Here is a 23,317-nt window from a genome sequence, read left to right as displayed (position 1 = left end):
GTTTTTTGTGACCGATGCAGCAATAAGGCCCGTCTTGTCAGCTGAACGAAATGAACTTTAGCTAGTATTTCTGCATCCATCCGTCCAAATGCATCTTAATCATCTTAATGAATGGTCAAATTAAAAAATACTTTGAAAGAAACATAGGAAACATGACCTGAATTGCCTGATCTAACTCACTACCACTTATTATTCACATTGACTCAAAGCAGAGTAAGGCAATGCTAGTTCCCTTTGAGCGATTTTAACAGCTATACCCAAAATAGTCACTTCTCCCTCTAAATATGTGTCTTTTTTGATTGAATAACAAATAAAATCAGTGATTGACTTGCTCACCTGCCATTATTAAACGATGTTAAGTGTTAATATACAAAAAAGTGTAACTTGCAATATGCCTTTTCATCACTTTTGTGGGGGGGTTTTGCCTTAGCTGACACATCTCTTGTTGTGGATTTGACAATAACACATTTTTCTTTATCTGTCACGCAGCAAAATTACCTCGCTCAGGTCACATCAAATATTTGGGGAACAAAGTTCAAGATTGTTGGTCTCGCCACATTTTTACCAACTAATCTTGGTGCAGGTAACAAATCAAAAACTTCACTTGAAGACATCTTTTGTTCTTAATGATTAAGTGAATTTTCAGTCATGTTTCTTTCTTTCTTTCTTCAGTCATCTACAAGACCAGCCTGCTCCACCTGCAGCCCCGACAGATGACCATCTACCTGCCAGAGGTGCGCAAGATCTCCCTGGACTACATCAACCTGCCGGTCTTCAGCCCAAACGTCTTCAGCGAGGATGAAGACGACCTGCCCGTCACGGGCCCTGCTTGTGGAGCGGACGACAACCCCCCATGCACCGTCAACATCCCCATCGCCCCCATCCACAGCCCCGCCCAGGCCATGTCCCCCGCCCAGAGCATCGGCCTGGTGCAGTCACTCCTGGCCAATCAGAACGTCCAGTTGGATGTCCTCACCAATCCCACGGCAACTCCTTCAGGGGCCGCTGCCAGCGCGTCAGACCAAAGCCAGGACGCCATCCTGACAGCCCAGTACACGGTCCCCACCCGGTACTCCAGTCCTGGTCAGGTCATCTTTGGGGGCCTGGAAATGGGTCGCCTCATGGTGGGACCTCCACCTTCTCATCACCCCTCACAACAACAACAACAACAGCAACAACAACAGAGTTACCATCAACAACAACAACAACAGCAACAGAGTCACCATCAACAACAGCAACAACACCATCAACAACAACAGCTACAGCATCACCAACAACAAATTCAACACCATCAACAACAAATTCAGCAGCAGCAGCAGCAACTCCATCAACAGCAGCAGCAACAGATGCTTCAGCAACAACACTTACAGCAGCAGCAACTTCAGCAACAACACATCCAGCAGCAGCTCCAACACCTACAGCAACAGCAGCAACATCAACATCAGCTTCAGCAGCACATACAGCAACAACAGCAACAACAGCTTCAACAGCAACATCAACAGATGCAGCAGCACCTGCAGCAGCAGCAGATGCATCACCAACAGCAGTCGCAACAGCAGCATCAAATGCAACAACAGCACCACCATCAACTTCAGCAGCAGCTTCAAATCCAGATACCTGTCCCCTCCATGTCATCGAGTCAGCCTTCAGGTCAGACTGTGCTCCAGCCGGGGGCGCTGCAGATCCAGATCCCCCACCCGCCCGCTGAGCTGGTGGTGGAGAGGACGCCAGGGGTCGAACACGAGCACCTGCTGAAGATCAAAAGCCCGCGGCCGGCTCCGCAGCTGGCTGAGGGTGACACCGTGGTGTTCAGTTCCCCTCCAGAGCTCAGCAAGATGAACCCCCCGCCGCCCTACCCCGGCACGGTCGCTGCCGCTGTGGCTGCTGCAGCTGCTGCTGCCGCCGCTGCCTCAGCATCAGCCTCCAACGCTGCGTCCGGACCAGGTGGAGCCACAAGCGGGACTCCTCCACCAGGCGACCTTTGCCTGAAAAAAGGAGAGTTCCCACTTCACCCTTCAGGTCAGCAGCAAGCGCAGTACCCCACGCCGCTGGGGTACGAAAGGATAACGACGTTTGACAGCAGCGGGAATGTGGAGGAAGTGTGTCGGCCTCGAACGCGCCTCGTCTGCAACCAGAATGTCTACACGCTCCAGGGACCTGGCAGCTCTGCCACTCTCAGGGTCACCTCATCCTCCTCCTCATCATCATCATCCTCAGCTGACAAGAAGATCCAGCTTCCCTACGCCTCCGCCACCCTCAACAGACTGACCGCTCCCCGCTACTCCATACCCAGCGGAGACCCTCCCCCTTACCCCGACTCAGCCAATCAGAACAATACCGTAGGCAGGAACCCCGGACAGAGGCTGGACAGCAGCCTCATCCACGCCACGCTCAGGAGGAACAGCCGAGAGGCCGCTCTCAAAGTTTCACAGATGCTGGAACCACCTAGACCACTGCCTCCCAAGGCCAAAAACAGTAGTGCACTAGCAGCCTCATTCCAGCAGAGGGTGCCAACAGCCTTATACACCTGCAGTCAGTGTAGCACTGGATCCAGTGCTGGAGGCACTGCCCCAGGAAGCGCTAATGGAATAGCAGGAGGAACCATTATCCGCCAGGATTTCCCTCCAGGGACCGGAGCTCCACACAGCACAGTCATCGTTCACTCCAACAGCGCCACCCCTCTGCCCTCCCAGTCCTCCTACAACCTGCTGAGCTCTCTAGAAGGACCTGGGAGTGCATCAGGTGGGGTGGGTGCCAGGGACAGGGCTGATTATGTGAATTCTGCGTTTACTGAGGATGAAACACTGAACCAGTCGCTGAGGCATCTGGCACTCGGAGGAAGTGATGCGTCAGGGCTGGTCATCAAACGCCCGCCTCCGTATCAGTGGGATCCTGCAGCTACAGAGGAGGTGTGGGTTCCTCAGGAACGGACAGCAACACTGAATCCCTCTGGCCCCCCTGGACCCCACAAACCGCCCCCACTTATTCTGAGCCCAGCTCAGCACTTGGATGTGTCCAGACTGCCTTTTGTCCTGTCCCCTAAATCCCCCACGAGCCCCAGTGCTGCATCTTTCCAAGCTGCTGCTGCAGCAGCTGCAGGCTACCAGATCTCTCTCCAGTACCCCCCAGCTACGGCCTACCCTGGAGCCCAGCTCCAGCCCATCCCAGGATCCCCGCGCCCCTGCTCCTCTCCAAAAGAGATGGTGGCACCAGTACCCTTCTCGCAGCAGGACGCCACCCTTGTCTTACCGCCGGGGTACCCTGCAAACTTGGCGAACCTTGCCTGCTGCCCCCTCCCACCTTTGTACACTGGGGGAGGGGCTTGTGCCGGGCTTCCCATCCCCCCCATCGCCCTCCACACTCCATGGGGCACCTACAACTCTTGCCCACCTATGCCAAGTCCTGCAGTGCCACTGCCACCCAAAGCCTCCCACATGGCAGCCGACAAAAACGTCCTCTCCCCTCCACCTCCTCCCCCACCTCCCCCTCCCCCACCACCACCAGCAGAGCTACAGAGCCATGGAGGGCTACAGGAGGCCATGGCCGAGGCCGGGGAAGGTTTTCAGGAGGTGCTCTCCCTGACTGAAAGTCCCATCCCTCAGCGGTCTGAGAAGTTCAGCAAGAAGAACCGTAAGCGGGCGGACGGGCGTGCTGAGGAGGCCAACGTGCCCCCGTTAGCAGAGGGGAGCAAGTCCAAAAAGGAAGGCAGAGCTTTAGGGGATTTCAACTCACTGATTTCAAGTCCACGGCTCGGGGGACGAGACAAGAAGAAGCTGAAGGGTCAGAAAGAGCAGCAACTTAAGGCCAAGAAGCTGAGCAAAGCCACCGCCAACAGCGAGTTCCAGGACAGCTCGGAGAGCGAACCGGAGCTGTTCATCAGCGGGGACGAGCTGCTCAACCAGTGCCAGAGCGGGAAGAAGGGCTGGAAGAGCAAGAGGAACCTGAGGGCCGCCAGCGAGCTGGATGAGATCAAATGTAGGAAGGCCAACGAGAAGGAGGACCGAGGACTGGGCAGCCAGGGCTTCGTGTATGTCATGGCCAACAAGCAGCCTCTGTGGAACGAAGCCACACAGGTGTACCAGCTGGACTTTGGAGGGCGTGTCACGCAAGAGTCAGCCAAAAACTTTCAGATCGAGCTGGAGGGCAGACAGGTTAGAGATATCACCAAGTGTGTGTCCTTCTCCTTCTATTCTTCCAGTCTTTTAACTTCCTTTTCCTGTTTTCCTGCACAGGTGATGCAGTTCGGCAGGATCGATGGCAACGCCTACATCCTGGACTTCCAGTATCCCTTCTCTGCTGTGCAAGCCTTCGCCGTGGCTTTAGCCAACGTTACACAACGCCTCAAATGAGACGCCCCCTTCCTTACTCACCCTGAGTTCTATCTGGGATTAAAATGCAATCTGTCGAAGGGGCGCGCTTGTTCGGTTTGGGATTAAAACCTTTGAATTTTGGAGAGAAGACTAAAATCAGCCCTGGTTGTAGAAAGAGAAGCAATCACGCTGCACTACACAATGCTGCCACTAGAGTTGGTGCAATAAGCATTGGCTGCATCTGCCGAGGTCGCCGTCAGACCTGCCCCGTTTGGCGGCCTGTGGCTCCTCGCAGTGCGTGTAGGGCCAAAGAGCTGAGCTTAGGTTAATCATCATGCAAATAAATGCTGCTTTAGCTAGAAGAAGCTCATAGTTACGTAGTAACCGATGGGTTGACCGAGAGGAAACGTTACAGTGCAGTTTTCACAGGAAGCAGCAGTAATACTTGAAAACATCACTCTGGAGATGGAAGTTTCTTCTCAGAGTGCGCAGGTACTACTGGGCACTGAAATCCATTGCTGTACAAAAGTTCAGTGAAACAGTTACCACTTTACTACACTGCTTTTGCTTTTAGGGTTTTATTACACGACTAAACACGGTGGAGGGCGGGAGGCTCTTTTTTTGTTTCTGCTCTCTGCCGTTCCTTTTGTTACTATTTCAGTCTCAGCTGGAATCAAGGCGACATATGATTCACGTGTCGTTTTTGAGCACTACTTAGGGTTCACACTTCTCACTGTTGTAAGAAGAGTCGGTAGCTGCGTTTCCATTATTAATCAGAGTGGTTTTTCTGAAGTTTGACAAGTGTTTTCTCCAGGTTTCAGCATTAGGGGGCAGCGGCGTCAAGGGGAAGAGGGGAGGTCGTTTCTTGTGGTGGTTTTCCAGACTCTCTGTCCACTTTATGGAGATTCCCTGTGCGCGATACAGTGCCCAAGAGGAGACGTGAACGCGACAGTATACATACAAATGACATGCGGTCATGAAAATAAGATAAATAACATGAAACGGTTTAGTCTGTTGAATCTAAAACACGAGGAATAGATCAGGGGTCTTCAGCCTTTACTTTCATAGGAGCCATTTTTCCTCAGCTCACCTGGATTAAAGTCATTCAGGAGCCGCAAAATCTACTTTATCTTCATAATAAAAAAGTATAATGTGAAGAAAAATTCCATACACATTTAAAATCTAGTAAATATACAATTCTGAATGTGATGTGATAGTTTATCACTTAAAAAAAATTGCAAACAAAAAATTGAAATTTCAAAAAAATGGAAATTGCAAAAATTGCAAAAAAAATTTAGAACTTAAAAAAATAGAAATTGAAAAAAATACAAATTTTGAATTTTAACTTTTTTTAATTGCAAAAATTTTAAAATAATCTAAACTTAATAAATTGAATGAATAAAAATAAATAAATAATAGAAAATAAATAAGTAAATTAACTTAATAAATTTGCAAAACTTTAAAAATTTTTGAAAGAATTCTTGAAGTAGAGTTACAACATAACATGTTATTGCGAAAAAAGGGGTTTCCATTGCGATTTTCGGACAAACTTCAACATCAAAACTTCTGAAAAACCACCTTATGAGAGCGTAAACACTTTTTATCAAAATTTGAGTTTTTTCCAAATTTTGGCGTTTGTAATGGAAACACAGCTACTGTCTAACAATGGGGAGTGAAGACAGCTGAGGCGATCTGCAGTCCTTTTAACACGCTTTCCTGGGTCTTTGAAGGAAAAAAAGAAAACTCTGCTACACAGATTAATTTATATGTTGTAAATTTGTTGTTTATTCAGATATGACTTTGAATATTATTGTCCTTGTTTGTAATATACAATCTTTGTACCCGTCGGTTTTCAAAGTACCTGCTTTATTTGGGAGACTGGTGGCTGAATCTGACGTATGCTGTGCTATCTGGCGTTGGGGGGGCGGGGCTTACGGAATAGCTTTGACTGACATATCATGTACTTAGTGAAAAAATCGACGTATGGTGACGTAGACGCCGATGATGTCGCCAGGACCCTGATTGGATGACTCTGGCGTGAAGTGATGTGTCACCTGCTGTCACTTCTGTGAAGTGAGTGTGTAGTTTGGAGGCGGAGGGGGGGCTGCCCCTGCTCTCAAAGCCCACACTATAAAAACATAAAAGCAAGGTACAGGAAATATTTTTGTATATTTCTCCTATGCCATTTCATACTCTCTCCAGAAGTCGTGTAAATACATATCAGTTCTGTGTACATGTTGTTTCAGAGACTGGGCCGACTCTGACAGATGTTTGTTTACGCCCGTCTCCACTGTGTTTTTAATGTCTCTTCAGGCGTGGAGCCGAGCTGTCGTACAGTTAAACTCAACAGCTACAAACAAACAAACAAAAAAAAAAAAAAACAGGAAACAAGCTGAAATCATTGTCACTGAACCTTTGAAGTCAGAACTCCAATGAAGGATGAAGCTATGTGACGTTTTTCATTTCTTAAGCAGACACTGAAGTCTTTGTTTTCATTCAGCCGGTCGAGCGTGTGTTCATGTTGAACTGAGGACACTGGGGGGGGGCTACAGAGGCAAGACGATGACTTTAATGTTTGGTGTTATAAATAAAATTTGCTTTTAAAAAGATATATCATGAAACCATAAAAAAAATATTGGCATTTAAAAATGTGTATTATGAAATATTTATAATGGCGTCAAACAGGAAATGGCACTTGAAACATTTTGCCTAAAAGTTACCATTTTAAATTATTTGATTTCTTTTTTTTTTTTTTTGATGTCATTGAATTAAATTCATTTTTTTTTAAATTGGATGACAGTTAATAATCTCTTTTTTTATTTATTCATTATTTTTGCTAACTGTCTTTTTTCAGTTTCAGTTTTTTATCACTCTGGTTGGGGAAGGGCTAGGAGGACGCAATTTGCATTAATTCAGCAAAATATTAGAAAAATGAAGTTTTTATTTCATGGTTTTATTTTTTTTTTTTTAGATATTTTAATTTTTTTTTTGACTTAAGCAAAACGTAAGTAATGCAATTTCCTGTTTTGATGCCATTTTATTTTATTTTTTTAATCTACATTAATACATTAATTAATGCTAATGTGTCTTTTTTCGGTTGCAGGATATTTTTTTTCAAATGCCATTTTTTATTTTTAATACCAAACATTAAAGTCGTTGTTTTTGCTCCTTACTGGGCCAGCTGACAATGGGGGGTTGGGGGTGTAAACTAGTAGGCACATTACTTACAGCTGCAGTAGGTTTCACTTGAATAAAGGACCGTTTACACAACAACATTTTTAAGGTGAAACGCAAAAGTATTGTTGCATTTTGGCCACTTGTTCACACGGTAACAGGGTGTCAGCCAACCTAAAAAAAAAATTACCTTCAGAGTGGATTTTCTCAAACGCTGCAGCAAACGGGAAGCCGGCGTATTGGCAAGAACTTCACAATACGATAATATCACGATATCACAATATCGTGATATATTGCGAAAATCTACCCTGTTATCTATTTGATTGAAAACAACTTTTCTATTTTATCCTGGCTAAACTAAAGTAAGATGCAGTGTTTCATACAAACACTTAACTTGAAAATATAAAATTCATCAAGTTTGTCACGTAAACTACTGTGACATTAAACTTAAGTTACAAAGAAATGTTTGGGTGGAAGACGTGGTCAGTTGGTGAAAGTGATAAATGTTACTTGGTGTAACCAGTGTTACTACAATGTAGAAATTAAACTTTGAATTATTTTAAACTGACCCAAGAACAAAGAGAAAACATTTAAAATAAATGGGCAACATACAGTGGAGTAGCTCTTTGGCGCCATCTACTGCAGTGGATGTTCAGAAGACTTAATGTACTTAGTGCGCACCTAAAATGTGATTTTTATTTTTTTTTTAATATCGATATTAAGAGTTAAAATATTGATATTTCATCACAGGTCAAAGTATCGCGGCAAATTGCCGTATCAATATCGACCAACTCTACTTCAGAGAAAGTCTACCAAAAGCTGCTTCTGGAAAAGATAGTTGTAGCGCCACCTACAGGCCTGGAAAGCTTACTACAGCTTTTTCCGTGTAAATGCAGATATTTTCTCTATGATTTTGCGTTTTGTGGTGAAACGTTGTTGTGTAAACGGGGCCGAAGATACTCACTGAAATCAGTAAAAGCAGCAGTCAAATTCAGACTGAATGACGTTAAATACGTAGATTCTAATTCTTGTGCCAAACTGCGTCCGTTGAAAAAAAACGGGCTCACACAAACATTAAAGAAAGCTCTTGATGAGATAACGAAGCCGTCACTTTGGTCCAGCTCTGCTCTGGTCCCTGAACTGATGAGATTATTTCCCTCAGTGATCGTTCTGTATCACCCTGTAATGCATGTCTGTCAGAGGGGAAACAGGGGGATGGAAAGGAAGTTAAAAACTAGTCCGGGGATTGTAAAAAATGAAAAGTACATGAGCATGTCAGAGAAAAAAAAAACATGTTTTGTGTTAGTTGTGCAATATTTTCACTTTCACTTTGACCACAGTTTGCTCCGTTTTTTTTGTTCTTCAGCATCTCCGTCGCTGGTCTGTACGTTTTATTTATGAGATTATTTCCTAAAGGAGATAAAGTATCTATACATACTGTATATTGTGGAGTTTTTCCTGAACATTTCTTTTGTGTTGATGATGAAAAAAAAAGACATGTAGCCCAGGTTGTGACGGGAAGATTTGAAAAGGGCAGTTTTTCAGTTTTGTTTCTTTTCTTTGTGGAGTTTGATGGAAACGATGTGAATGAGTCGGTGCCCGGTTTAGTGTAGTCAGTAGACTAGTCGTGTCGAGTGTAACCGTCAAGTCGAGGTGTGTCTGTGTTCAGCTGTGCGGTCTACAAACCCCATCAGTGTTAAATCTTCTCTTTAACCATGCGTGGTCATGCTTCTCACACACACTTACACACACATCCTTCTCATAAGTTCATGAGTGTAAGCCGCTGAGTTCACGCTGAGAGCTGCCGTGGACTCAGGCTGAGGATCGACTCTAAACTGACGCCGTGAGGCGACCTGTTGTAGATACGGTAGGACGGGACTTTTCTTTAGGAACGACGTGCTTTGTATCCGTAGATGTAGGCTTCACACACACTTGAAAAGAACCTGAGTCTGATTTGGTGACTGAACGTTTATAGTGAATGGGTAGTAAGGCATGCCATGTAAATTATTTTATGACTGTATATGTCCCGCATCTTTTGAATAAAATGTCATTGTTTCAGAAAAAACGACTGTCTCAATGAATATAATCTTTAAGGTCACACTATAATAATTTACATAACTGGATTGCTGGGCTGTTTTAAAGGCTTTAAAGACTGGATGGCCTCATGCTTTTTACATTTCAACAAAGGTTAAACAGATATCATTTTGGGCCAAAGTAGAGTCCAGGCGACACCTCTCAGGGACCTGGACCCTCTTTAACGGTACACAATACACTCTTTTGATTTAATTTTTGGCACTGGAGGCAAAAATATGCAAACTTGCATGAAATAAAAATGACATTCAAAAATCTATAAATTAAGGATAAGCTAATAAAATTAAATAGAAAAAAACCCCAAATAATTTTATTATCTTAATAATAATTCTAATAATTAAGAAATAAAATAGATATATAAACAGTAAAATTATAAACTTAGAAAAAATTATAAAAAAATAAAAGTAAAAATAAAAAAATAAAATAAATCCAAAATATTAAGGAAAAAAACAATAAAAAGAATTTAAAGGGAAATTTAAAGAGGGAAAAAATAACTAAAGAACTAAAAATAGAGTAGAATAATAATAACTATAATACAATAAATAAATAGATGGTAATAAATAGTAGTAAAGTAATAAAAATAAATCATTTTAGTAATAAATGATCATCGTAATAAATAATACATAGATCAGATTATATACTTAAAAAAATAAGTGATAACAAAAAGAAAATATTAAAAAATGTATAAACAATTATTAGGAAAAAAAACAATAAAAATGATGTAAAAAGGGACGATGTAAATGGCAAAAAATAAAAAAAATAGAATAAAATGAAACAAAAAAAATATTTATTTCAATCTTTTCTGATATTAATTTAAAAAGCAAAAGCAGTGACATCAGAAGTAATTTAAAAACAAACACACTGTTTTAAATGTGAAAGTGCTAAAGTTTACGGTTGTTGTTATTTTGAATCAACAAATAAACTCAGTTGTTAAATCCAGTTTTTATCACCTCAGAATTTTATCCAAGATTGAATCAGTTTTATCATTTTTTTACTCTCTGTTTTTATTGATTTTTCATTTTTTATAAACACAAACGACCGTTGGAATAAAATGAAATAAAACAGGCAACCGAGCATAAAAATCAGTTTTATCTTTAAACGACTTTTAGTGTGTACTTCATGCTTTCTTCTCTACATTTTTTCAAATCTCTAACAAAAAATATCATCAAAGCAGTTTTTTATGACGGGTTAAATTGTTAATCACAGATCAAGGACAACGAGGTCGGACTGATCAGGAACACACACACAGTCAGGGCCACTTGGACTTTAAATAACAACTGCAGATCTACTGTGGGAATTCACGTCCCAGAAAAGACTCTCAGATGACAGTTGACCTGCTGATTGCCTCCAGGGTCAAAGGTCACCGACCCCCTGCTGTGAACAGGCCACAGACACGTCCACACAGCCAGTGGTGACTGCGTCAGCTGCTGTGACTGAACTGCTGACATCAGAAAACCAAGTCAGGGAAATCCTCATCAGGAATAAAAGTTTCATCTCTGTGTTTTGATTTATTCACAGCAGAGAAACGACAGCCGCTTTACTTTCCTCTGTAATGATTTAAACACACAAACACACACACAGGCAGCAAGTTTCTGTTTCCCACAGCTTCTTACGTATCCAACAATCCACATTCCCGGCTGACTTACACCGACTTGGACACGGAAACCGGAATCTGAGGACCTTTGAATCAGGTGAGTGGTCTTAACGGCGGCTAAATGGAGGCTATTTTAAGAGGTCAGTCCAGCAGCATAATGTGTCGTTTGTTTGCCCGGAGTCAGAGCGTCAGGGGTCAGAGAGACGGAGAGGAGGAGAGTTTTAGTTTTTAGAGCAATCCATGACTTCTTGTGTAACACATTAACACACTCATTGGCTTTTCCAGGCAGGACTGACTCACAAACGTTACTGTAATGAGGATTTGATTTTACACAACAAACAGCTTCTTGAGACTTTGTAAACAAGTTGATCTCAAACAGTTTTATCAGGATTCACCTGAACAGCTGATGAAAAGCTGGAAGCTTCTGTGGACATAACAGAAAACGTAGTCATCACTTACATTAAGATTATTCTGCTTGTTTATCTTTTCTTAAGATAAAACTTTATGTGTTTAGAGAAAAATGTGCAGCTGCAATGTGGGGTTGAGTAAAAAAAAATTACACTTTAAATGTATGAAAATACTACACATGTACCACAACAAATATATAAACAGGTTGACATTTTTTTTTACCTTCTTTTCTCTAACAAATCAGTAAAATATGATTTTTTTTGACTCGATTTAAGAATCCACTGAAATCTTTTCAGTAACTTTGGTAATAATTTATGTCAGAAAACAGACTTCACCAATTTTAAATAGTTGTGATCACAGGCACCAGAGTAACATCTGTCTATTTCACAGCCCCCAATTCTGTAACGATTTTTCCCCTGGACTAATTTAAAACCATGATTACTTTTATCGTGACTTTTTTACTTAAATTTTCTTTTTTCACTTAATTCAGTTTTATTTAATTTGATGTCATGTAAATTGATTTATTTCCCTTCAACTCATTTTAGTTTTTATTATTATTATTATTATTTTATATTATTATTGCAAATCACTTTATGATATCAAATCCATTATAATTCTTTCATGTTATGAAAGACATTTCATGTTATTTAGATTTTTTTTATCTTATTTTATTTTTTTCTTATTCACATTATTTTTTATTTTGACTCAACTTAATATATGAGTTTGAGCTGATTATACACAAAATTATTTTATTGTAATTATTTCATGGTACTCATGACATATTCTCAAATTTATTCTATGTTATTTTAAGTCTTTTAATTATTTTTTTATTGTTTATATTATAAATCATCCATTATCATTCCTTATTTTATGTTTAGGTTTATTTTTATTTTTTGGTTTTCTTTATTTTATCTTATTTTATTTTATTTTATTCTTGTTCACTTTTTTGACTCATCTTAATTGAGGGAATTTTAACTTATTTTACACATGATATATTTTTTTTATATAGGGGTACTCATTTTATCTTTTCAAATTAATTTCTGTTATTTAAACACATTTTTTAAATCCATTATAGTTCTTTATTTTATGTTATTTATTTATTTATTTGTTTATTTATTTATTTATTCAATGTTCACTTTTTTATTCTTACTCACTTTTTTATATTGACATATCTTGTGTGTGTCTCATGTTATTCAATTAATTTTTACTTACATGGAAATAATGATTTTATTTAATTTAATTTATGGCGCTCATCAAATCTTATAAAACTGATTTTATGACACTGTATTTTTATTTTCTAAGGATTTAATGAGACTTTTTTTTCTCCCATACTGCTGCCATCTGTTGTCTGTTTTTGTAAAGCACTCTGAGCTTCATGTTTAAACGAATAAAAGTTTATTTAAATAAAGATGAGTTTGAAAAAAATAATAATAATAATGCTTTTTTTTCCAGTACCTCATAGAGATTATTTTTAAGACTTGTAATTATTTAACGTGGACGCATGACTCAGAGGTTTTTATTGACCGGAGATGAGACGCATGACCCCCTCCTCCTACTGCCATGGCAACTTCAAGGACCCAGAGCGCGTGGGGGGGTTCTGTGGGCGGAGCTCCGGTTTGAGGTCCAGGTGGTCGAGTCAGCGCGAGGAACGCATCAAACACTGACGAAGAAGAAGAAGTGAACGTCACTTAGAAAAGACAGCTCGAGCCTCCAGCTCCTGGTACCTGGGTGTGTGTGAGTGTGTGTGTGTGAGTGTGTGTGTGATAAACCTTCCCTGGAGGAAGCCTGAACCTGCTGCTTCGGTGCTGCGTCGCTGAAAAACGGACTCTGCCGGGTCGAGCGGTCTCCAGCGGCTAACTTGTAGATTTTAAACCGAAGAAGGAAACTTTCAGGCGGCAGCAAACGGCGGCTCGGCTCGGCGGCGCTGGAGCTATGTTCAAGAAGAGCAAGAGCAAAGTGCTGGTGGATTATGCGTCAGAGGAAGACGACATGTCCTGGCACTACCAACACTCCTACAAGGTAAGCAGGCGGATGGAGGGAGCAGGGGGTCGGAGAGGGTCGGAGCTGGACCTTCAGGGAAAGTTAAAGGTGTTAGTAACAACAACAACAGGAGCTAACGGGCGGCAACAACAGAGCTGATGTTCCGGTTAACAACGGTGGATGTTAGAGGCTGAGTCCACAGGGAACAAGTGTCAGGATAAAAACAACAGAGATTTACCTCACACAGACTTTTCTAGACCTTTTATTGATGATTAAAGACACTGACACTAAATAAAATCCTGTGTTAACATTTAGTTGAACTAAATCTTCATCCCATCTGTCAATAAAGCCTGCCACCGCTCTACTTCACCTCCTACAACATCAACAGCCCACCAACTTTCCATGCACCTGTGGCTAACCTCAAGTTTTACAGCCCTGGGAAGATAACTACATCTACAAAAAGACTAATCTGGAAGAAAATACTGATTTTAATTATGTGTGGATGGATTCATTTCACTGACAACGAGCTGGATTAATATACATGCTTGATATGTGGGGAGACATTAGCAAACAAAAAATGAAGAGTAGAGCAATGAAGTAGATTAATGTAATCATATTCAAGTACTATTTCAATTTTTTTTCCAATTTTAATAAAAAAAATAGATAACTCAGTTTTTTGTAAACTTTTGCACAGCTGTTTAAATTTCAAAATTTGTGCAATTTTTTTTGAAATTTTGAAATTTTGAATTTTTTGGGTTTTTTTTTAATTATTTTTTCAAAAATTTTGCAATTACTTTTACATTTTGACAGTTGTTAAAACTTTTGAAATTTAAAATTTTCAAAACTTTTGCATAATGGTTGATTTATTAGAATTTTTCTAATGTAAAAGATTTTAAAATTTCCTCAAATATTTACAAAATGTTATTTGTAATATTTTGCATTTTTTACACTCATTTTTTTAAACTGTTTTTTTTTTATTTCTTTTTCATTTGTAAGACATAATTTCATTGAGTCAAAAAACTTCTCGTTTGGATAATTTTTCATGTAATATTAAGTACACAACAGATTTTGATACACTTTATAGACTATATAGTAGATAAAGTAGATGTTGTGGCTTTGGATTATCTTTTATCGAGACAAGCTGAGGCAAAAAGGCTGCTTTAAAGGAAAAATTGTAGACCCCTGGAATAGACTGATTGTTGGCCTAGCTGGTTATCGGCGCTGATATTTAGCATTTTGAAGCATATCGGCATCTGCCTTTTTTAATCCAACAGCTGTCTGCAGTCTCTTCTCTGTCTCTAGCATCGTCCCAGTCACAGGACCATCAGACATTTTAGGGGAAACTTGACTTACTGTAGAAATTTTTAGTGAGCTGTTCATTTTTTTTTAAGTTTTCATTTAACTTATTGAGACAGCTGCTGAGCCTGGGAGTTGTTGAACAAACATATGCTTAAAGGCTTTAAACAAAGTTAAGCGTTGGAGTTCGTATTATCCCAAATTTTGACTCCAACATTTTCACTTTTACTGCAAATAAATATCGGCTCCAAATATTAGTTATCGGCTTCCTTGACTACTGATAATTGGTATCAGCCCTGAAAAAAACTATATCAGTCTTTCTGTAGAGCAGACTGAGGTCAGAGCAGAGATTTCTCCTTATCTCTTAAATATAAAACATCAAAACGAGCCTGACTCATGTTGAAACGTCCTGTCAGCTCGTCCTGAACAAGTTGTTCCCGTAAGCTGTCCACCTGTTTTACAGAATAGAGCAGCTATTGGTCATCTTGATTTGTTATTGGAATATGATTGTACGGTAAACACTGAAACACACACAAACACACACGCACACTTTATCCAGTCCCACGCTCACACACTCAGGTGAGCAGCCGTGTGTGAGGTCTGAGCGTCTGTGTCATCTCGCGGCTTTTACAAGCAGCTGGACTCTGTCGAGGTGTTTGGGGATGGGAGACAAAGAGTGAGGATCCAAGATAAGAAACATACACACACACACACACACACACACACACACACACAAGGAAAGGTTACAGGCATCCAGCAGCACAAGCTGACATCTTTATTTCTCATGTTCTGTAAAGTACTAGCCCCCTCTTTGCTTCTGAGTGGTGAAAGTTACCAAATCAAACAAAAACATTTGGCAAAACCAGTTTCTTTAGACATTATTAACATTAAAACCATGAATTTCTTCCTAGAAACATGATTTCACTCATTTCTTTAAGTTGTGGAGTCAGAAATCAGCGCTCAGAGACTGACTGTAAATCTAATATACATCCCTTTAGAAGCAGCTTATTAAAGGATTAGAGGAGATCAGATGGTCGTCACGGAAACAGAGCAGGAAAACAAAAAGTCAATACTGTTTTGAAAAATCTACATTTAAAAAAATGTGTTGTCATTTTAGTCATTTCACTTTGGGAATGTTTCACGTTGTGGATCAGTCGACACCAGTCCCCAACGTTTCTCATCGGTTGTTGTTGTAAAGTCTGGATCTGCGACCCGCAGCTGAGTTTTATTATTCTTCCTGAACGTCCGCCCTGGGAACCAGCGTATGTGGCCCTGGACCTGCGTCAGCCTCGGCAGATATGAGCTGATCTGAGATCAGAGCATCAGAGAGAGACGTATCCTTGAGAATTCCTGAGGAAGCCGTCGGGGGAGGTCTCCTCCTGTCGCCATGGCAACGAAGCACATCCAGGGGTCGGAGGTCAGATCATAAAATGTCGTAAAGAAGAGAGGAAGAGACAGGGAGGCGGGTAAACAGGGATCATACGTTTTCAAAACTCATATTAGAGCTAAAAACATCAGTATCTATTCACCAAAAAGTGAGTGTGAGTTTTGTTTACTTCAATTAAAAAGAGTAACGAATATTTTCAGATTAAATAATATCTTTAAGTTTTGTGTCACAGGAATTCATAAGACCCCTGTCAGTGGATAAATGTGATAACGTAACGTCCTCTCAGGTGGTTTTCCAAGAAATGAAACTTGATGAAGCGCCTCGTCTGTAATTTAAACTCATTATTAATGTAAGGTGGTGATGCAAGGTGGCAAAGTCCCATCCATCCGTTTCTTTACCGCTTCTCCTGTTCAGGGTCTCTGGGTGCCTGAGCCTGTCCCAGCTGTCGTTGGGCAAAAGGCAGCGTATGTTCCAGCATTTCACAAATCAAATGGATGATTTTCACAAGAATGACTTCCTGACGTGTTCTTTCCTGGATTAAAACAAAACAAAACATGAATTCATACCCAAAAGCTACCGACTGTTGGACATGAGTAGGGATGTGCGAGTATCGGTATCAGGTATCGGGCCATTACCAGCCTTATTTCATGGTATGGGTATCAACAGCTAATATTTAAGGCACAAAAAATCTTACATTATGTCCTCCACGCCAGTAGTTGGCGCTACATTGCTGCAGTTTGACACCACAGCAAATGTGCACCAGCTCCTGTTCAGACAACATGAAAAGGGATGTGAATTGAAATCCGGTTCCTGTTGAGAATCGATGCAAAAATTTTCCACTCCATTGACATCATTAGCCTTTGCGCTTAAGGATTCCCTTATCTATTCTTTACATTATGCTGGAGCTCCTGAACCTTGCGTTGATTAGTCTGCTGCAGCTAGCTTAGCTTAGCAGTTAGCTAACATCTCCCAAGAAAACTCTGATTCAGGATTTTCAGCTTGAAGTTTTACTGAAGAATTGACTTCATAAAGAAATGTACATCTCTCTCTCTCTCAGGAGATTCATATTTAACACATTTAACTTGGTATAAATATCCTTATCTACCAAAAATTATATAAACAAAATAGCGCTAGCTTGGTGCTAACTTCAATGGGAAATTGAGTTGATATGCTAGCCGTTAGCATTAGAGGCCAACCGATATGGGTTTTTTGGGGGCCCATGCCGATGCTTTCCAAATTTGGGCAGCCGATGCCGATATGCATAGCCGATTTTTCCAATTTGATATTCAGGCCGATTGTTAAATAAGTATATATTTATCACATTTTTGTGAAACGCAGCAATTTCTGAGCAACTAAAAGAAATCTGTTACAACAAGTCGTGTCCAGTCCTCTGAACATTTATTCAGCTTTCAAAACAATGAAATATTTTGTCTGAGTAAACACACAATGTAACAAGCAGTAGTAAACATTCACACTCTTCTTAAAATGTCAAAAAAGAAATTTAAACTTATTAATATAATTTGAACAAAAGTATGTAATGTATCCATGTGGTTCCACAAGTTTGAGGTGCTCATCTTTTTTGTGCCTGATCAAAAATTGGTCATTTTATACAACGGATCAAAAATCGTCTTTTTAAAAGAAAATACTGCCGATGGCCGATAGAGACAAATGTCCAAATATCAGCCCGATATATGGGCCGGCCGATATATCAGTCTACCTGTAGTTAGCATACATTGGTATAACTTAAGCTTTAGAATAGAATTCGACTTTCAACACAAAAACATATCACAGCTACTCTTTGTGAATGATGTCAAAATACCAACAGTTCAATGAAACAAAAGTTACGTACAGGCTCATGGCTGGCCTCATAACTACTGTAAGGTTCCAAACAACTTAGAATACGGCTATAACCACTTCAAGACACTAGATGGCCTACAAGAGTCAATAATATTTTACAAAACAGAACATCAACATCAGGTGAAGCGATTTTTACTTATTTTTATTTATTTCTGCCCAAAGATATACAGATCCAGTGACTAATGTCATATTTATTTAGTGATAAACTCAGTTTAATGTTGCTGACCCAGAAAATCGGCACAGTTACTTTTTGTCCAGAGAAAATTCACAGGAGGAGTTGATAAGGAAACCGTTATGAATATATGGTCTTTGTTGTACTGGAGAAGTTTGCCGTCACTCGTTGTGATAGTTGGGAAATGGAGCCCACATGTCGACTTTTCAAACCCTGAGCCATGTCGGCTACTGTTTCACATGCAAAGTTCTGTTTTCTTGGCAGAGACATTAGGTTAGTCCCTTTCCACCCTCCAGGTTCCTCTGTTTACATCTGCTGGTGGATCAGATGATTTACATGTTGGCAAATGAATTCAAACGACTTCAGAGTTGGAAATAAAGACAGAGAGGGAGCACAGACAGACAGGTTTAAAGGGATCCAACATCCTTCCACTCAAAGCAGCACAGACTGAAACTGGATTTGAGGTTAATATCTGCCCCCCCCCTCCTTGAAGTGCCTGGGGGTGACCACAGCACAGCTTTCACTCCAACCGGCTCCCAGTGAAGCTCACCTGGCTGGAAGCTGGGAGCTGGCAAGAGGTGCGTGTGTCTGTTTGTCTACGGCTTAAAGCGCTAACACACCTGAACAGTTCAAGAACAACACTGTAATCCTGTTGTCAGAGCCCTCTTTGTGAAGAGGGATCAGAGAAGTACAGATCAGGTCTGAACAAAAACTTCAGACGACCTCATGACTAAATCATTACAGGTTAGGAGAAGAAAGGAGAGGCTGATTCTCTGTTTCAGAGAGAAAGGGCTGAGAAAAAAATGATACATAAGGATATTTTGTCTTGTGATGTCACATATGATGTGTAGATTTTGGGAAAATATGGCTCCTGATACAGTCTGTAGACATCATCCTCATCATTTAACTTTTTCATATAGTCTGGAGTTAAAAACAAACTAAAGAATTGCGAAAATCTGACATACCAAAGAATCACAACTTAATCGAATCAGCACCCGAAAAATCGTAAAAGAGTTTAACCAGGAGGAAAGCGTATCATCTCAGCCTTGTTATCTTTAAGGTGCCAACAAATCCTCATATTATCATAAAACTGTAGCTTTTAATAACTTTATTTGTTGTGTTCTCATATCAGTATTAACATGACAAACACTCTGACACTGCACTTTTCTTTACATCACTGATGATGTTCAGTGTCCTCAGCAAAAAAAAGGCCCAAGTTAGGGTGACAAATAAGTTTCCCCTGTTTTTCATTTGGTAAATGTACCACTTTGTGCCATCCACAATGTGCCATCCATGATGTGCCGTCCGCAAAGTGCAATCAGTCATGTGCTGTCCACAATGTGTCACTGTTGATGTGCTGTTCGCAACATGCGATCTGTGATGTGCCGTCCACAACATGCTATCCATGATGTGCCGTCTGCAACATGGGATCCATGATGTGCCGTCCACAACACGTAATCAGTGATGTGCCATGCACAACATGTGATCCATGATGTGTCGTCCACAACGTGCGATCCATGATGTGCCGTACGCAATGTGTCACCGTCGATGTGCCGTCTGCAACATGGGATCCATGATGTGCCGTCCACAACACGTAATCAGTGATGTGCCATGCACAACATGTGATCCATGATGTGTCGTCCACAACGTACGATCCATGATGTGTTGTCCGCAATGTGTCACTGTTGACGTGCCGTCTGCAACATGGGATCCATGACGTGCCGTCTGCAGTGTGTGAGCCATGATGTGCCGTCCACAACATGTGATCCATGATGTGCCGTCAGCAATGTGTATCTATCCACAATGAGCTGTCCGCAACATGATTCATGATGTGTCATCCGCAATGTGCGATCCATGATGTGCTGTCCGCAATGTGTCACTGTCGATGTGCTGTTCGCAATGTGCGATCCATGATGTGCCGTCCACAACATGCAACCCTTGATGTGCCGTACGCAATGTGTCACTGTCGATGTGCCGTCTGCAACATGGGATCCATGATGTGCGGTCCGCAGTGTGTGAGCCATGATGTGCCGTCCGCAACATGTGATCCATGATGTGCCGTCAGCAATGTGTATCTGTTGATGTGCCGTCCACAACATGTGGTCCATGATGTGCCATCAGGAATGTGTATCTGTTGATGTGCCGTCCGCAACATGCGATCCATGATGTGTCATCCGCAATGTGCGATCCGTGATGTGCTGTCCGCAATGTGTCACTGTTGATGTGCTGTTCGCAATGTGCGATCCATGATGTGCCGTCCACAACCTGCCATCTGTGATATGCTGTCCACAATGTGCGATCCATGATGTGTTGTCTGCAATGTGTCACTGTCGATGTGCTGTCCACAATGTGTCAGTGTTGATGTGCTGTTCACAATGTGCGATCCATTATGTGCCGTCCACAATGTGCGATCCATGATGTGCTGTCCACAATGTGTCAGTGTTGATGTGCCGTCCACAATGTGTCAGTGTTGATGTGCTGTCCACAATGTGTCAGTGTTGATGTGCCATCCACAATGTGTCAGTGTTGATGTGCCGTCCACAATGTGTCACTGTTGATGTGCCGTCCACAATGTGTCACTGTTGATGTGTTGTCCACAGTCTGTCAGTGTTGATGTGCCGTCCACAGTGTGTCACTGTTGATGTGTTGTCCACAGTCTGTCAGTGTTGATGTGCCGTCCACAGTGTGTCACTGTTGATGTGCCGTCCACAGTCTGTCAGTGTTGATGTGCCGTCCACAGTCTGTCAGTGTTGATGTGCCGTCCACAGTGTGTCACTGTTGATGTGCCGTCCACAATGTGTCAGTGTTGATGTGCCGTCCACAGTGTGTCACCGTTGATGTGCCGTCCACAATGTGTCACTGTTTTAGTGCCGTCCACAATGTGTCACTGTTGATGTGCCGTCCACAGTCTGTCAGTGTTGATGTGCCGTCCACAGTGTGTCACTGTTGATGTGCCGTCCACAGTCTGTCAGTGTTGATGTGCCGTCCACAGTCTGTCAGTGTTGATGTGCCGTCCACAGTGTGTCACTGTTGATGTGCCGTCCACAATGTGTCAGTGTTGATGTGCGTCCACAGTGTGTCACCGTTGATGTGCCGTCCACAATGTGTCACTGTTGATGCGCCTTTCATGATGTGCTGTCCACAACGTGTCTTCTGTGATGTGCCGTCTGTAATGTGTCAAATATGTTGTGTTGTCTGTGATTTGCTATCTGATGTGCCATCTGTGATGTGCTGTTTGTGATGTGCTGTCCTGTCTGTAAGGTCATGTCCTGATGAATGTCCAGACTGTGATGTAAAATGTGTTGTGTTAAATGTAATGTTAAATGGGGTTGTGCTGTTTTTGATGTCCCTGCTATGATGCCAAATAGCATGAGGGCAGTGTGATCTTGTATTTTTGTCAGACTGACTGTTTCCAGTCCCACCAGGGCTGTGTTTCAAATCACGTACCTCTGAACTTAAACCTGCTATTTTGGGTTGATAAGTTAATAAGTTCACAGTGACAGGACAGGAAGAGAGTGCACTTTGATTTCAAAACAGTCACAAAGTTGAGTGTGGAAAGCTGGACACTTCTCACCCTCAACTGTCAGATCAAACGATGACTAAGGGATGATATCATTGAAAAGCAGTATAGTATTGTAAAGTACACTTTCAGTAGCTTGGCTGCTGAGGATGAGAAATGTAGACTGGAAAAAGAGACTGACAGGAAATGATTGGACTCCTGAGGTGTGAAAACCAAACTCTTGCCCTCTCCCCTGAATCCTTGGCCCTGTTCTTGATGCGTTTACGCTCCAACAGTAGTCAGTAATCACACGTGTGAGGGTGGTTTCAGGGTTTCTTTGATCAGCTCAGGTGGTGGAGACTCAGCAGTCTTTGCTCAGACATGTCCAACCACTTTTCCCCTCCTCCTCCTTTTTCTGTCTCTTTGGGTTATTTTAAATGCATTTGGACCAAATGAAGCTGGAATTTAAAAAAGTTAAAGGCTCAAGTTTGTGATTAAATCACAGGCTGAGTTACATGCTTGTTGTAGTTTTACTGGTAGAAATCAGTTGTGTATTTATCTTTATTCTTTAAGGTAACAGAAAGGTTTACCAAGTCTTTGAAGTTTCTCAGTTCTCTGTTTGATATTTGACCTTTTCTTTCTTTGATACAGTGAGAAAAAAAGTTTTAGACGAGGGCCTTTAAAGGCTTCACGTCCTCTTTGTTCAGAGATTTTATCAGGACAGGACTTGCCTTGAGGTTTTAAGGTTTTGTTTTTCTTTCTCAAGGGAGTCAAGTCAGCAAAATTTATAGAGATTCACCTTTTTCTTTCCCATCATCCATCATCAGTGGCTAACAGGAAGTCTGATAACTTTACATGATTATTGCTTTAACTGTTCAATGTTAAAACCAAATTCCTACAGCTGTATCGAAGGTTTTAGATCATCAGAATACATCCAACCATCCATTAACTTGTCGATTAGCCATCCAACCATGTATCTACTAGTTTTCGAACCATCAATCCAACCTTCGGTTTTTCATCCAGCCATCCATCCAATCATAAATCAATGTATTTAACCATCAATTAATTAATTTATTAAAACAACAACTTATAAAATTACTTTTCCAATCATCCATCATCCATCCATCAATCCACATATATATATATCCATCCATATATACATCCAACCATCTATCCATCCATCCATCCATGCATCCATCCATTAATTCTTCCATCCATCCATCATCCATCATCCATCCATCCATCCATATAAAAATCCATCCATATATCCATCCAACCATCTATCCATCCATCCATCCATGCATCCATCCATTAATTCTTCCATCCATCCATCCATCATCCATCCATCCATCCATCCATGCATCCATCATCCATCCATCCATCCATCCATCCATCCATCCATCCATCCATCCATACATCCATCCATCCATCCATCTATCCATGCATCATCCATACATCCATCCATGCATCATCCATACATCCATCCATTCCTATATCCATCCATCCATCCACTAATCCATCCATCCATCCATGCATCCATCCATTAATT

General features: G+C 41.4%; 2 protein-coding genes across 3 annotated transcripts in view; both read left to right on the top strand.

Moving 5' to 3' along the window:
* Nucleotides 1-7,024, top strand: part of tulp4a (TUB like protein 4a) — a 48,438-nt gene extending 41,414 nt beyond the window's left edge. For both annotated transcript variants that reach the window (XM_074684787.1, XM_074684786.1), the window contains exons 12-14: nucleotides 490-583; nucleotides 673-4,151; nucleotides 4,233-7,024. In XM_074684787.1, the coding sequence (XP_074540888.1) occupies nucleotides 490-583; nucleotides 673-4,151; nucleotides 4,233-4,349 (3,690 nt within the window). In that variant the 3' untranslated portion in view covers nucleotides 4,350-7,024. The remainder of the gene's footprint in view (nucleotides 1-489; nucleotides 584-672; nucleotides 4,152-4,232) is intronic.
* Nucleotides 7,025-13,195: 6,171 nt separating this feature from the next.
* Nucleotides 13,196-23,317, top strand: part of LOC141801897 (testis development-related protein) — a 24,420-nt gene continuing 14,298 nt past the window's right edge. Inside the window, exon 1 of the mRNA XM_074685217.1 lies at nucleotides 13,196-13,596. Within this exon, the coding sequence (XP_074541318.1) occupies nucleotides 13,510-13,596 (87 nt within the window). The 5' untranslated portion in view covers nucleotides 13,196-13,509. The remainder of the gene's footprint in view (nucleotides 13,597-23,317) is intronic.

The sequence above is a fragment of the Halichoeres trimaculatus genome, unplaced genomic scaffold, assembly GCF_033239565.1.
Source record: "Halichoeres trimaculatus isolate MK-OKI-2021-1 unplaced genomic scaffold, fHalTri1.1 fHalTri1_scaffold_13, whole genome shotgun sequence".
Classification (NCBI taxonomy): Eukaryota; Metazoa; Chordata; class Actinopteri; order Labriformes; family Labridae; genus Halichoeres; species Halichoeres trimaculatus.
This window is presented reverse-complemented; position numbering and strand designations above follow the sequence as displayed.